Source organism: Aptenodytes patagonicus, chromosome 3 (genome assembly GCF_965638725.1).
Source record: "Aptenodytes patagonicus chromosome 3, bAptPat1.pri.cur, whole genome shotgun sequence".
NCBI lineage: Eukaryota > Metazoa > Chordata > Aves > Sphenisciformes > Spheniscidae > Aptenodytes > Aptenodytes patagonicus.
Window position 1 is genome coordinate 7,632,471 of NC_134951.1, and position 15,968 is coordinate 7,648,438.

Consider the following 15,968-nt stretch of genomic DNA (forward strand, 5'->3'; position numbering starts at 1 on the left):
GTTTGTGTGTTTTGATAAGGTATCACTTAAGACACTTGCATATCTATTTTTCACTTTTATCTAATCTTCAAAGAAAGTATTTCTGACAGCAGTTGCTTTCTAATTGATTAGCATTTTAAGAATTCTAGACAACAGGGGTTTTTAAAATGTTATGGTGACTTATTTTGTCAGATGAAAAAGGAGCTTTGGATCAGAAGCCTTTGAAGCCACAGGCTCCTCAAGTACCACCCAAGAAGCCTATTCCTCCAAGCAAGACTAACAGCTTACTGAGAGCAGGGCTTCTGCACCCAAAACGTCCAGATAAACCTGTTTTGCCGTCATCTGTATCCAAGTCAGTATAACTTACATCATATACACCAAGTATATTTTATTTGGTTTGTTGTTCGATCTTCCTTCATGGATGAGGTGGGAAGAAATGTATGTTTTAAGGGTGAAAAGGATGCAAGGATAAGTTTTGCCCTACACTTACCAGTATCTTGGTTCTCCAAGTCTTTATCAATGTGAACTTAGAACTTTCTAATTCTTTGAGACATTGAATCCATCTCAGAGTAAATATTACAGCATAACTAAGCATGGGGCAGATCAAGTTACAAATCTGTGGGTTGCTTTGCTTTAAGCCTGCCCCATAATGAAGAAGTTGTAGCTACAGTAGCAGTATGGTGTAAAAGAAGCTGTGGACGTGGCACTTGACAATTATTATTGTGTTGGAAAAAACCTGAAGATTTGAGCTGCATCAGTGTACAATGTTTTAGTGCTTTATATAGAATAAGATAGATGGAAAGGAAGAGTTGAGCACAGTTAGTACCTGTGCTAAAGGTACTCAGTGTTGCTCATGTGCTCTTCTGGGGAAGAAAGCACTTGTTACAGAACCACACCCAGTCTTTATACTCTGTCCTGAGTATTCTCAGTTGAGTTACTGGACAAATAGGGATGGTAATAGCAAGTAATCGCTCACTATTTCTTTCAGATCCACTTTTAAAAAAAAAGTTTTTTCATGAGTTTGAAACAATTATTTGTGGTGTTTCACTAAGACTAATTTTACATCAATACGATCCCCCCCCCCCAGTTTCCCTTTCTGTCTCCATCAAAGCATTTGCTAGCTCCTTACCCGAAACTGTAAATAAACTGCTGATGGGTAACTGTCCCTTGGGGATGTTTAGTTGACTTGAAAGAACCATGTGAAAGTAAGGTCATGATGCACTTGGCCTTGTACGAATAAAGGAGCAGACAGCTGCTACATCAAAGACCTTGCACCTTAAATACCTGCAAAGATACAGGGTGGCAGCAAACATTTGTCAAGGTTTGTCTTTTTTTACAGCTGGTCCTGTACAGCTGAACCAAAAGGAAGAATATCTAAAGGGAGAAAACAGTGAGGAGGGAGGGCAGTGAGGAAAGGGAGCGTGGGTAAGGCACACACTTTCGACGGTTGACTCCAACAGAGGACAATCTAGGCAGGGCTGCCTCTGATCCCACCCTGCACAGCCCTGGGAACATTGGATGCCCAACTGAAGAGTTAGACCATTGCCACTTTACTGCTATTTAGGTTTTCAGTATGTAATTGTGTTATATCACTTGGTATTTTGGAGTTTCCCAAGTGCAGGTTTTTTTTTTTCAAACCACAAGTCACATTCCCCTCCCCCATCTTAGAAAATAATTATGGATATAAAGGGATACACACGTGCAGTTAAATAGGGGTCTCTAGTAAACTGTGGTCCTTTAGTAATTGAAAATTTTAAATAGCTGACAACTGATCCATTTATATACTTTATTTTTATGCTGACTATATTGAGCATGACGTCATCTGGTGTGGAATATCCCTTTGGTCAGTTGGGGTCAGCTGTCCCGGCTGTGCCCCCTCCCAACTTCTTGTGCACCCCCAGCCTACTCGCTGGTGGGGTGGGGTGAGAAGCAGAAGAGGCCTTGACTCTGTGTCAGCACTGCTCAGCAACAACGAAAACATCCCTGTGTTATCAACACTGTTTTCAGCACAAATCCAGAACACAGCCCCATACTAGCTATTATGAAGAAAATTAACTCTATCCCAGCCAAAACCAGCACAGGCATAAATGATGGCAAGAATTGTAAAGGAAAATGTCATCTGTTCTTTTTGTTTGTTTGTTTTGGTGGTTTTTTTTTTGTCCCTGGATGATGTGACCAGACATGCAAAGAATACATGGTAGAATAAAAGCCATATATACAAGGTATTTTATTCTATATCCAGAAAGAAATAACTTGTTCTTGGCAGCATCTTTCTTTACAGGAAGATTTTGATGTAAAGGAGTCTGAGTATGTTTCTGAGTATTTCAGGAGATATTACTGAAGGTGCCATTCAGCTTTCTTGTTTTCTGTTGCACTGAAGTGTAATATTTTAGAATTAAAGTGCCAAAATGTGCTGTGTAGTAAAAGTTTTGGATTATTTTTACAAGGGGATTGTACATGTTTGACAACTCTGCAAGAGCTGGAACAGAAGAATTGGCTTTTACAGGAGTAGAATTGCTCTTCAAAAGACTTGATTTTAAGCAAGGCTTTAGAAAATGATAAAATCTGCTGAAATTTTTCCATTTATTTCTAATTCTTGGTATGTTTCAGTTGTAAACTATTTAACCTCTTGACTAGGTATGTCTTGTCATTTTTTTTCTTACTACAGATCTAATGGAGAAATTGTTTCTCTTCGACCAAAATCTGAAGTTGAGCCAGTAGCAAAACCAAAGTTAGACTCTGAACCATTACCACTTAGACCAAAATCAGTAGAGGTAGATTCACTTGCGGTAAAAAGCTCTAAAGAATCAGGTAAGAAAAGAATAAAAAGTTCTTTTGGGTCTTTCTGTTTGGATTGCAGTATTTTACAAGGTTAGAACAAGCTTTTTAAGTAATTTACTCGAAATGCCACAGAGTGCAATTATGCCTGTTCAGTATAAAGTCTGGTTTTTTAGAACTGCTGTAAGTAGCTGAAGGTAAGAGTCAGCAAGCGATGAACGGATGTCAGTAGGCTGTTTGGAGGTAGTTGAATGAGCCCTGTGTTGTAATAGATGATAGGAAGGGAGGAACATAGGTAATGGTTTGTTCTTCTATTTTGAAAGCATGTATTTTTGCTGTCACTTTTATCTTGTGTTTTTATGAAATTGGTTTCCTTACTGACTGGTTCTGTTTGTTCTGCTCTTGCATTTCAGATAACTTTTGCTTCTCTAGCTAACTTGCATATTTTTAGTAATACCATTACCCTCAGCGTTCTTACCTTAAATTTGGGCCAGCGTGCTATATTGTACATTTGAATTTCATGCTTATGGCTTTGCTTAATGCACCTTGAGCCAAACCTGGCATCTCCTTAAATCTAAATTTGTCCAGTAAAAACCTTGATACTGGTTAAAGCACCCACATTGATGATCAGGCTCTCTGAGCTATTATATAGTTACATTTTGTCCTTGACTTGACAGCACAACTGATTTCAGTCCTCTGTGTGCCTCTTAAGCAGAGATCATCTGCTCTGGGCATTTTTTTTTTAAACTCTAAATTGTTTTTATTGTATGACTACCCACTGCAGAAAAAGCTGTAGTGAATTGTACCTGCAGTGTTTGGCTTGCATATCTCAAATGCGATTGTTCATCTCCAAAGAGATTTTAGCAATACTACATTTTGAAATTGTAGTATAACTTGATTTTTTTTTTTAAGGCCAATTATGATATTCACGTTGTAGAATAGTTGATCCTAAAGTGTAATGAATTAACCTGCAAGATAAAAATAATGCATTAAAAAACTGAAGCAGCTTATGAATAGAAAGGAGTAGTACTGATTTTTTCCATTAGGCATTTAAAAATATGATTCTAAGGTTAAATGCTTTGTATGAGGGAAGGTTAGTTCATGTATGTTTGGGTTTTTTAATACAGAAGTTATATTTTTCTGAACCACAAAAAGATGGATTTCAGTAGGTATTAGAATATCCTAGAAATATTACAAATACTATCAGTGTTACTTATAAATACCCTAAAGTATTTATAAGTTCTTTTTTTATTCCCCAGTAAAATCTAGGCATATGCTGTGATATGCCTTGTTTTAAAGGTTTTGAATTGGCGGTTTAACTGTTGCATCTATTTAAAGATGAGTTTGAGTGAGGGTACGGAAGAAACACTTTCAGGCCAAAGTAAGCTGAGAGATGAAAGAGCGATGCACAACCTTGCCTTAAAAATATAAGCCTTGTCCTACTACTCAGATGTTTATCTCCAGGACTGTGCTAGATGTGTTACTGTATAGCATAGTATCATTTATCCCCAGGAAAAAGCTCCCCATGAAAACATGGAACTTTTTCTTCAGGTGCAGTTATCTTGACATCTTTAATAACCAGAGTGTCAACATAGTAGCTGTGATATTAGATACTATATATATATATATGTGTGTGTATCTCTAATTTAATACAGATTTAAAAAAAATAAAAATCTATGAATTCCTGTTTGCTGACACAAGATTTTACAGGCTCACAGAAATTTGAGATTTTAATACCTAGGTGCGCAGGGGGTGGGAGTAGGGAACTGGCAAGTGGGTGAGGTCTGTTCAGTGGTCCTTGTTCGGTGCAGAGCAAGCAAAGGAGGCTCAGGCAGTCCTGTGGGGATGCAGCACTGACAGTGTCAAGGAGCTGCTACTTGAGGAAAGTTTTCAAAAGTCCTCTGTTGTGTGAAATTGTCCTCGTTTAAAACTATCTGCATAAGTCACTTGTAGTTTTACTGCTTTTGTGAAAGGAGTCTAGTCCAAACTCCTGCCAGTAAAATAGAATGAATCTCATGCTTATGTCTCTGTATGCATTCTACTGCTAAAGACATAATACTCCATGCAGCAGCTAATACTATATAAAACTCCAAAGATGTTAGGTCCTTATAGAAAGTTTAAGGTTGTTTAATCTTACAAGAACTAGATACTAAAACATGGGGAAAAATGTATGGCTAGAGTTGGCAACTCTGTTACCAGGGTCTCTTTTTTTTTTCTTTTTTTCCTCCTTTAGCTTGAGATCCTGAAGTGAATGATTATTTTAGAAAACCAATTTCTTTAAGTATGGGTTTATTTTTTTTGCAACTTAGTTTGACCATGAAGTGTGGTGTAGGTTCAGCCACTTTCAGTTTAGCCTAAGGAAAAGCTGTAAATATTCTGTATCTATAGGAAAAAAACAACCCAACCCAGACCAAAATTGGGCCCCCCAGCCATCAGATCAGGACAAACACTCAAAAACATTCAGAAACATTGATCATGTTGAAATACCTCCTCTTAAAGCTTTATTTGAAAAATTGCATAAATGTTTCTCTGTTTGGTTAGAATTAAAGTACTGTAAAATACTGAAGCTGTAATACTAGTATGCTGAACATGTAAAGCGATTCTGTTTCTTCTACAAATGTTTCTTTTTCCTGCTTTGTAAAATAATTTTTTTGTTCAGAATCTTTTTCTAGACATTCCTCTCCTTGACTTTTCTTTCCAGATTTTGTTTCCTATCCTGTTTGCCATGTTTCCCTTCTTACGTGTCAGGAAATTACCCTACCCTTCTCCATTTTGGTAAGATAACAATCTATAAGGAAATCCAAATGCTTTATGCCATACACATAGCCTCTTCTTAACTTCATAAGCGTAATTTTCAGTTGCAGTTATTGATACTAAACTTTTTGGGTTTCAATTTAAAATGCTTTTTTGTTTCTTTGAATGCCTGTTTTCCTTAGCTGTTAAACAAGAAGTTACTTTCAGTATACTTTTCAATTAGGAACTTGTAGAGGTAAAAAAAAAAAAGAAAAACTTTACAGTCCAGCTATTGATAAGCCAAACATATTGAACACATTTCACTATAAACACTATCTATAGGACTTCTGGTGTATTTAGGTTGAATGGCTTTATCTTTCTGTAGCACAAATTAGCCAAAGACTTCATAGCTGCATATTTAGTATTATAAGTCTTGTAAAATAGTATTTGTGAAAGTCACGTATTAGGCACATGCTTAATTGTAGCAAATACCTTACTATTGCCCAACTGCAAATTTAAATATTCTAAAGCTTATATCTGTCCCCTAAATTTTTGGGGTGCAATCTCATCAAGATGAGTAATAGCAAAAAGGGCTGCCATCTTCTCTTAGTCTGCAGATTAATGTGAGGTCTTGTCTTCTAAAATACTGGATACGTTTCACTTCTATCATGGGTTTTTAAACCCCAGCCATATGATATGTTGGAACCATAATTTCTTTAGACACCCCTTCAGCTTTGCTTCTTTTTGTGAAGGTTTTTTAAGACAAACTGGTATGAATACACCTGAAGCATTCACAAATCTTAACAAAACCTCTCACCTAATTGTATCTGTTAAAGCTCCTAGCAGTTCTGTTATGTATGGATCCATGTTAAGCTTGCAGAAGAGACGTTTCTAATAGTCTGTCCTAAGTAACTGCTTAAATTAGCTCATCTTTCTAGAAAGAAAGGTGCTCTCGCTCAGCTTTAAAATCATTTTTTGACTCAAATTATCCCCAGATGTATGGTATTGCTCATTTGGCACTATGATGGGATTCCCTTTAACGATTACTCACAGGCTATCTGTAAGAAAGTTGATTGATAAATCACTTTATTGATTGAAATGGGTGTAAATTGTGATCTTTCAGTGGATTTCACTGGTATCTCTGTTGGTTTCAGTGGGGCCAAGCTTTCTCCGAAGATAATTAAGAATGCTGTTTAAAAAGAAAAACAAACAAACAAAAACCCCCAAACCTGCAACAGAACAAACAAACACCACCACCAAAAACCCAAACCCAAATCCCCACCAGCATGTGTTTAATTTCTTCCTTATACCAAAGCAACACAATGGAAAGGTGAAAAGGAAAATGCAAGTGCAGTCAGAATTCCCTCTGACTGTAATGTGCTGGTAATATTTTTATGCTGAGCTATTGTCTCAGGTGGAGCAATTTCCTTTAGAAGCTCTTACAAATAGGGGGGGAAAAAAAAAACATCCCACCATCTATATTTAAATCATATACAATTCAAGACTGTAGCAGTCTTCATCTTCAAGCCTTGTCAAATACTGCGGGTTTTTTCAAAAGTACACATTGTTCTTAATGTTCTTAACATGCCTGATGTTTACTTTGTTCATGGAGACAGGGCTGGCATTACAATCATAATAGCAACTCAATTTACAATTCTTATTTAAATTTACTGCCAAATGGTTTGTCATTTCTGCAGAATGGCAAAAGGAGCGTCATTTAAAGGCAAAAAATACTGAGATGGGGGATAGGACATTTTTTTTTTTTTCCTTGCCTTCTTGTTACCTCTTTAATAATACCTAACTAATGTAAATCCTGATTTACATTTTGGCATGGGTTAGTGCTCTGGGATTACAGACGACTGAGTAAAGAACATGAAGATATACCCCTTGGTCACTGTTGACTTCTAATATGTTAAGTATTTTATTGGCGCAGAGTACAACAGAAATACCTTCATAGTTATTTATTTCTCCCTCATCCTCTTTTCCGTCAGCCACTTGCCATTCATCACTCTTCTGTTTCTTCCTTCTTTTGTTTTTCTTCCCTGCTTTTTAAAATTGCAAATATGATTACATGTTTACAAAAGACTATCTTTACATTCTCTTTTAATAAAATTAAAAAGCAGCAAAACTGATTGGTAACAGATTGCATTTCAACAAGGCAACAGATGATGAAGTAGATACGTTCAGGGATGTCCGAAAGATGTGAATATTTTAAGGACTTCAAGGATAGTAACACAGAGTAGAAGACATTAAAATCAGTTAAAACATTCAGTGGAAAACTTAGTTCCTACAGGTATAAATTAGCTTTGACAATGCATGAGTAAAACTTGGATTAATCAGATGATTTTAAGTCATCCAAACACTGAAGTGGTATGAATGGTCTGGCTCAGTGTTCTTAGGACTTTTTTTCTTATCTGACCTCTTGCTATAGCTTCAAAATGAATGAGAAAATAGGGAAAGAAGTATCATAGCTTCTGTCTGATAAATCCATAATGGCATGTAAAAATCAGAGGTTGCCAAAAAACCTCCCAATACCCACCCCATCCCCCCCCCCCAAAAAAAAAAAAAAAAACACCACTAAACCTTGAATGTTACTTTTGGTGCCCATAGTAAATGCTGTGTGGCATTTTAGTTAAACATTTAGAGTCTCTAAAATAAGTCTAAAGAATTTGTGTTGTAAAAACGTATATAATACCCATAATCTTACGCTGATGCTTAAATAAAAACCTATCTCGTTGCACATCTGTTGGCAGGTAAGTATTATTATTATTATTGAGAAACAGTTAAGAAGTTGAGTTGTTAACTAGGTGAACTACTTATGTTACTAGATTAGGTATGTTCTGTTCTTCCTATTAATGTTTTTTTTCTAAGGTTGTCCCTTCCCATAGGATGTAAAGAATTTCTACTGATCTAAGAGAGAGTTTACCTAGAGCATAAAGAAACTAATGAGCAGAGAGATCTGTATGTTTTAATAAAGTATGAGAATGGAGTTTTGAAATGTTTTATTACAGACTTTGTGAAGTCATGTATTTTCTTTAGACAAAGCACTGCATAGGAAAAAACTGCCCTGCACAGAAATGTTTGCAGTTAATGTCTTGTTAACTTACGTTCACCAACTGGTCGACATGTACTTTACCATGTTGCTTTTATTTTTTTGTCTTAGTCACTAAACTTGGATTTTCATGCTTTTCATGCAAGTTTAGCGACAAGAAAATACGCTCTTTTAAGTAGTTGAATATGGCACCTCTCAAAAAAACAGTCATAAATATATCTTTCTCCAGATGCTTGTTAGGTCTGGTTTATGCTGCCATGTTACTACAGCACTTCTGTTGAGAACTTGAATTTAAATGCTAGTTGAATTAACTCTTAATTTTTTTTCAAGGGGGAAAATGTGGTTTCCCAGATATGCCAAAGTCATGTAGCTGTTTTGTATGGCTCGTGTTGTATATGCTGAAAATCTATGAAACGATAAGAATTCTGATAATTTTTTTTTTTTGTCCTAAGGAAAAAAGTGATAAAAAAGAATGCAGCAAAACCTTCTGGTCTTGATGGTGGTCTGTATTTTCATCTTTTTCTAGGTCTGTTAAGCTTTGATGATGTAATAGCTACCTCAGATAATCTATCGCACCCTACTGCAAACCGACCCAAGATGCCTGGTAGGAGGTTGCCTTCACGTTTCCATGGCACTAGTCCTGTGAGTATATTTGGTGTGTTTTCCTAGCAGTGAACTAAGAACTAACTTCCCAGGAAGCAGGGTTGAACTGGGAAACAGTCTTATGAACCATTTACCTGAGAGCGAAATGCAAAATGCCGCAGAGGTTCAGTTCCTATAGACTTTGTCTACAGGAATATCCATTCCCAGGAGGGAAGTGTACGTAAGAGAAACGACACAACTGCGTTGTAGCTGAAGGAGTTTTTCTGTTCTGTGGGGTATTACTGCAGTAAGTACTCAGCTCTTCTAGCATCCCTGATGGTGAAACAGGTGTTGTACATACCCACAACTCTGAAAGTGTCTTCAGTCCCTTACAAGCCTGACAATAATATTGTGGCCTGTCTTTGGCCACAATAAATTTGTAACTTAATGTTGCTGTAATGCAGGACTTGTGATCTCATGTGCTAAGACGTGAGACTGTCAGACCGTGAGAATCGGGTGATGCAGAGCCCTTGAAATCAAATTATATCATCAGATGTTGTATAGTTCAGTTGTGCCAGTTACCATCTACAATTACTGTCTGTTAATGTCTGTGTCTATGGAAGCACCTGCAGGCTCCCAAAAGCATCAAGGACTTGTTAAGTACTGCGGAGACGCTCGAAAATCCTGCCCAAGATTCCTATGTTTGATTTAAATTCAGCTGAATGAGTATTGAGGGGAAGGAAAGTTCTGACTGGCAGGGAAAGAAAACTATGGTGGTCTAGCAATTTGTTTGGTTATTTTATTCTATTTTTTTTATTTTTACTATTGCATCTTTAGGAACCTGACAGTTCTTTTATTTACTTTTTAATTTTTTTTAATTCTGAAAACCTTTTCATTTTTTATGAATGGTTTACCAGGCAAGTCAAAATGTGAGTCCAGAAAAAAATTTGAAGGTGCAGAAAGAAGAAGAAAGTGCCAAACCAAAGTCAGTTGAAACAAAAAAGGTATGATACCAAGCAGCTAGAGAAGTACCAGGCAGCTAGGTGTTCTGTTCATCTTGCTCATATTTCCAGTTTAGATTGATGCAACCATCTAAATGCAAATTATTGTATTTAAATGCAAGTGAGCAGTATCATTTAGTATAAAGTTCATAGTAGAAATTTTAGTATAAAGTTCATTTATGCTTTAGTATGAAGTACATCAGTTCTGATGAGAACTATTGTATCAGGTAGCATGAAACTATGGTGGTATTTCCTAAATAAGCTTCATGTCTGCTCAGCCTTTAGTCTCCCGACAGACAGAACAACTGAGCAGATCAGAAAGGTGCACAAAAGATTGCTTATAATGAACCAATGGCTCCATTAAATCACACTTTTTTTAAAGTGTAGAGAACTCTAGTGTGAGTACTTTTTTTTTTAGTAACTACAGGAACCTCAGGGAAATGCTTAATAAAGAGCTGTATAAAAGAACTATCTCATATGCTACAGTAGTCCATTTGAACTGGACATTGTTTTTTACCTTTTGGGTAGAAAATGAAGGAAACTTGTGCACATGTAGCTCCCATACCAGTACAACCTGTATGCTCTAAGTGGTCAGTTCATAAAGACTTCATTTCTTAGCTTTCTACTGATTTATTTTTTCAGCCGTCTCCATTTGGTCCACCAATTCCATCTTCATCTCAGAGACCAAGTTCTGTTATACTCAGCTTTTTTCCTGGAGACATCCAATTTAAAGGAGAAACAGATGATGAAAAGATTTCTGTGGAAGAGCTCAGGACTCAGATTAATGATTTGATTGGTTTAGTAGACACACTGAAGAAAGAACATGGGTAAATATTTTCCTTCTCAATCTGCAAAGGGATATAGCAACATCTTCCAAATGTCTTTAATGCCAAACTTCTTAAAAATAAAAAGCTATTCTATATTAATATTAATTGAGAACTTCTTTCTTTAGAAGTTGATCCAACTAGATGTCCTAAATACGTACAAATTTAATGTCAGAGTATTTTTGGAATTTGTACGCATTTTTTCTGTCCTACTTTGTGCTCCTGCATTCATTACAGCTTTTTGAAAATATTTCTTAAACAGTTAGTACTTCCACTCTAAGGAAAAGTAGATAATTTTTGTGGTATTTAATATAAGCACATGTGCTGTCCTTATGTATCACTGCGCACAAGTAATTGCAGTATTGACATGACTGGTAGTAGGGAAAGATATTACTGAGCTTTTCAAATTGGTGATCATTGTGACCCCATCGTCTGTGCGCATGTGGGTAGGGTTGTGTTTGGCGAATGATGTAGAAGAAAAATGTAATTGGTGTTTGAGTAAACATAGTAAAGACCAATCTGTGGGAAATTTACCTCTTCTGTTCTTAGTTTTACAGCACAGACGTTCATTTTGGTACTATTTAAATGGTGACTAGTGCTAACCAAACCGGCTTTTAGAGTGACCTCTTGAGAGGTTATAAAGCATCAGGATCAGTTGGTCTCCAAAGCAATCTAGTAAATTATCAGTTCTGGAGATTCATGAACTAGTTCTTCAGCAACTTGGGGATAATTCTTAGCACTTTCTTGCCTGAACATAGGAAATAAAACATGTTTTAGGAACTTTCTATTCTAAAGAATTTCTATTCTCTGTGTAGAAGTTGCCAGGTTATTTTGGTTTAAATTCAACTCTCCAAGTAAAATAACAGTACAAATTTTAAGTAGCCTACTTAAAATTGTGATTGTAAGTTAGGGATAAGTGCATAGTGATAGGTAAGAAGTGTTGAGAGTTGGTGGAAGCTCGTGGTCCACCGGATTTGAGTACCAGTTCACTAGTGGGCATGTACTTACATTTAAGTTTTATTTATAAGATGTAGCATCAGACAGTTGTTACGTGAATTCCTCTTGTAAAATTTAAATGAGGCCTGTGCTTCCTGTTCTCAGTAATGTGAAATTTTTTCCCCTTCTAACTTGTATTTCTGATATCTTAACTACTATTAGGAGAGAACTGGAAAAACTAAAGAAGGATTTGGAAGAAGAAAAGCTGTTGCGAAGTAATCTGGAGGTAATGTTAGCTATTTAGAGGGGTAAAGTTTAGAAGTATGTAGGCAGTGTTCTGGAATTTGGTGCCACAGGAAAGTCTTAACGAACCTGCTCAACCTTTTGTGTTTTGTTTTTTTTTTTTATTGCTGTGTAACTGTGTGGCTGAATGAATGCCTCACAAGGCAGTTGGATGTATATAGAAGATTCACAGTTCATCTTAGTTCAGCTTTCTTTATCTGGAAAATTATTTTTAACAATATGTATGGGTGTTGGGATGTGAATTCAGTTTAGTGTTGCTAGATTCTGCTCTTCGCTAGAAATATGTCCAACTGGCCACGTTCCAAGAGAGAAGATTAATACTTTGCTTTTGTAAGACTTGAAGGACAAGTTTCCTTTATGTAATCAAAAGAAAAACAGGGCAAAAGTAAACTTTCCTAAATTTTTGGTGAACTGTTTAAATATTAAGTGGATAACTTGCCGAAAGAACAGAACGCATCTGAAAAATTTCCTTATGAATGAACTCCCCTCCTCTCAATTTATTGATGAAGAAGGCTACCTGCCTTACAACATGATGCCATTAAGTAGTTAATAGGATGAGCTCATTGTAGAACATTATTTCAGTCTGGTACAAAAGGGCATTTTATTTGTGAAACACTACTTCTTATTGACTACAAAGCTACTTTCAAAACTTGAGAAGAACTCTGAGTCTCTAAAGCAATCAATGAAGTTGCCTTAAATGTGCACTGGGGATGAAGAGGAGGTAACTTCCATGTATCCTCTAAATCCATTTGAAGACCTACAAATTAATCATGGCACGGTATTTTGCATGAAGGCTGCTTTAGTAAGTTAGTCTGAGGTGATGATGCAGCGTTATGCGGGGACGTGTCAGGTGATTCCGCAACCCAGCTTTGGCTACTTTATTCAGAGTGAATTTCTCCAGTAAGATGTACCAGAACTATAGGCAAATTTTTAATGATTTTAAATTCTTGTTTGTTTAGCAATACAGTAGTATAAAATCAGCTGTAAATATTGAGCTGTCAAATGCTTCTGTGTTAGGATTTTATTTACTTAAGTGTCTTTGACATAAAAGGTTATAATTTTGATGAAAGCTCTGAAATTGTAAATTATTGATACTTTGATACTGACTCTTTTTCTTTTCAAAATGTCCATTTTCCAGCTTGAAATAGAAAAATTGAAGAAAGCAGTAACATCTACATGAGACAGCTATGGACTCAATGTTTTTAACTCACCAGGAATTCAAAGCTGAACACAAGGAGAACTGTCTCTTATTTCATCATAATGGATGCTGGTGTTCTACAGTCTTAAAGAAAAAAATATAGTAAAAAAAAAAAAGGAATATAGTCTTTTATTCAGAGAGATAAGAAAACAAAAAAGAATAATGGTGTAATTTTCTTGCCAATATAGAAGAGGCCTTATTTCTTACTGTGCTGGAATTGCAGACCTTATTTTTTGGTTTGCTTGAAAATACTACTGAATCTGTATAGAAAGGAGAGGGAATTCTTAATAGATTTTTATTGAATATCTGTAGCTTAATTTTTAAAGAGATCTATACTATAAATAGGGTGATCTATCTTTACAACTAATCTGTAAAATAGTCTGTTGGGAGGGATGGAATAACTGTATCGTAATTGTAATCACTACGTTCCCCCTACACGCAAAAGGGAATATTTGGTATTTGTATAATTTTTGGCAGTCTTACCCAGGGTTATGCTGTTGTGCCTGTCTGCAGTGAGAATATTAATAATATGCTGTTTATAAGTTGAGTAATGAGATAGGAATTTGTTAATTCAATGAAGCAGGTGAAACGCCTATGCATTGTGGTAAGAACGAATGATCTAATCTGGGTAGTTTAGCAGAACACTTTGTCGCTTGCACTATTGGATTAAAAAGGGATTTAGGACTGAATCATGAAGTTATGACAAAACTAACTTTTAAAACCACAAAATGCAAGAAATACAGAAACAAGACTAGAATCCAGTCTTAACTCAACCTGTTGTGCCTAAAATATTACAGCATGAAAAAGTAAACCTTAAATCACAACGTCTGTGCTTCTGTGCATCTAAGCTGAAGTCATCAGTCTTTCTAGTGGTTAAATATGCATCTTGATCTGTTTTTACAATAGTCAGGTTTTGTTTATAATATGTCTCCAAATAAATCCCTTTGGAACTTTGATACTCTCAAAAGGTCTCAATATTTATATATTTATGCCATAAACTTTATCAGTATATTGTGTACCTCTAAATTTAATAACATCTTTGTATTTTAATGAGTGATTGGAACAATTGCTTTGACAGCATTGTGCTGGTTTCCAAGACAGCGTCTTTCACATTTTGTGGAAAACAGTTGAAATCTTGTGGATGACCATTATCTTTAACCCCTGAGCTCAACACTGTGCACCAGAGTAATACACAAATAATATGCAAAGTGATGGGAGACAATGATATTTATTGCTGTGTTCATTTGATTAAAGAATTAATAAAACATACAGCTTTAGAAAGCCAGTCAAATGCATTATTTCTGTTAGTAATCACCTGATCTCCTTTTGGTCTACTAGAATTTAAACGACAAAAACATGCCACATAGTTTGGCAGCTTCACCAGTAAGAGAAGTAATTAAGTTTCTATTCATGGGAATAGTCATAAATATAGTAATTATTTAGTGTGTCACTTGCTCAAGTGACATGGAAGTGTTGCTTCTTGAGAGTATACTTTTTCCACAGTTGATGCATCATAAAATACAAACATCAAAAAGTCAATTGGAGGATGTTTGTCAGTTGCTGATTTAAACTGTTCATAAAATTTGATTAATGTACTACGCAAGTATTAGGTAATACTTGCTAGTCACGTTGCTAATGAGCTGATTCAATATTAATGCTTTTAACTTTTAATTGCCTAGATGCATCACAAATGAAGACTTGAGCCAGATCTTTATGTTGAGGAATAATGTGCAGCAGTAATACTTTTCATCAGACACTAAACTCTTACTTAGAACTCATACCTCTAAGTCAGGTGATGAAAAGCAAGAATTGAGCCTAATGGAATAGCCAATTTTTGTTATACAAGCTCTTCACTGTGATTAGAGCACGAAACAAATCTTGGAATGGATTGCTCTACAGAAATTGTGTCTGCATGTAGGCTTGTGGCGGACGAACAGAACAAGACAATCAGTTAAAACCACAAATGAAGGGTGTTCGTTATTTAATGGCCTTTGTTCGCTATAGCAATAAATGACCCAAGTGCAATGACTTAATAAAACCCTCCTTTAAAAGTCGCTGCTATGAGTATTTTTAGCCATAAGGAAGTTGCCCTGATATATGTCTGTCTTGTCTTCAGCTAGTGTTACGTACTAGAGTGGAGGGGGGAAGGTAATGGTTTTGAAGACATTCCACAGTACAAGTTCCTAAAAGCAGGATGCTTCACTGACTTGTTTACCGGTGCTGTAAAATGATGCATGCTATCCAAACTGAGCAAATAAAATAAGTTTAAAAACCTGTTGAAATGTCTGCTCGGTTCTGTTCAGGAATGTTGCGTATGCCATTAAATTATTTGCAGGAGGAGTTTGGGCGGTGGGAGCGAAGTGTATTATTATTTATACAGTCCCCCTCGAGGCTTTCAGATTTTAATTTACTCACTGGGATGCTGTGGTTCCTGACTGTCAGGATGGCTTAGGATCCAAACAGTTGGAAAGCTTACTAGTTTTCTTTGCAAGTGTAACTGGGAATCTTAACTTCTCAGTATCTCTTTATTAGTTTTGTGGGTTTTTTTCCCTGTTGGTCCATATTGAACTGACCTTACTGTG

At 36.0% G+C, this 15,968-nt stretch overlaps 1 protein-coding gene across 2 annotated transcripts in view; it reads left to right on the forward strand.

The window, feature by feature from the left end:
- The window catches only part of CD2AP (CD2 associated protein), an 88,264-nt gene extending 72,601 nt beyond the window's left edge, over nt 1-15,663 (forward strand). The window contains exons 12-18 of one of the 2 annotated variants that reach the window (XM_076332669.1): nt 172-331; nt 2,648-2,790; nt 9,069-9,184; nt 10,042-10,128; nt 10,768-10,952; nt 12,108-12,171; nt 13,327-15,663. In XM_076332669.1, the coding sequence (XP_076188784.1) occupies nt 172-331; nt 2,648-2,790; nt 9,069-9,184; nt 10,042-10,128; nt 10,768-10,952; nt 12,108-12,171; nt 13,327-13,368 (797 nt within the window). In that variant the 3' untranslated portion in view covers nt 13,369-15,663. The remainder of the gene's footprint in view (nt 1-171; nt 332-2,647; nt 2,791-9,068; nt 9,185-10,041; nt 10,129-10,767; nt 10,953-12,107; nt 12,172-13,326) is intronic. The other variant, XM_076332670.1, reaches the window with a different exon arrangement.
- Nucleotides 15,664-15,968: the final 305 nt, after the last annotated feature.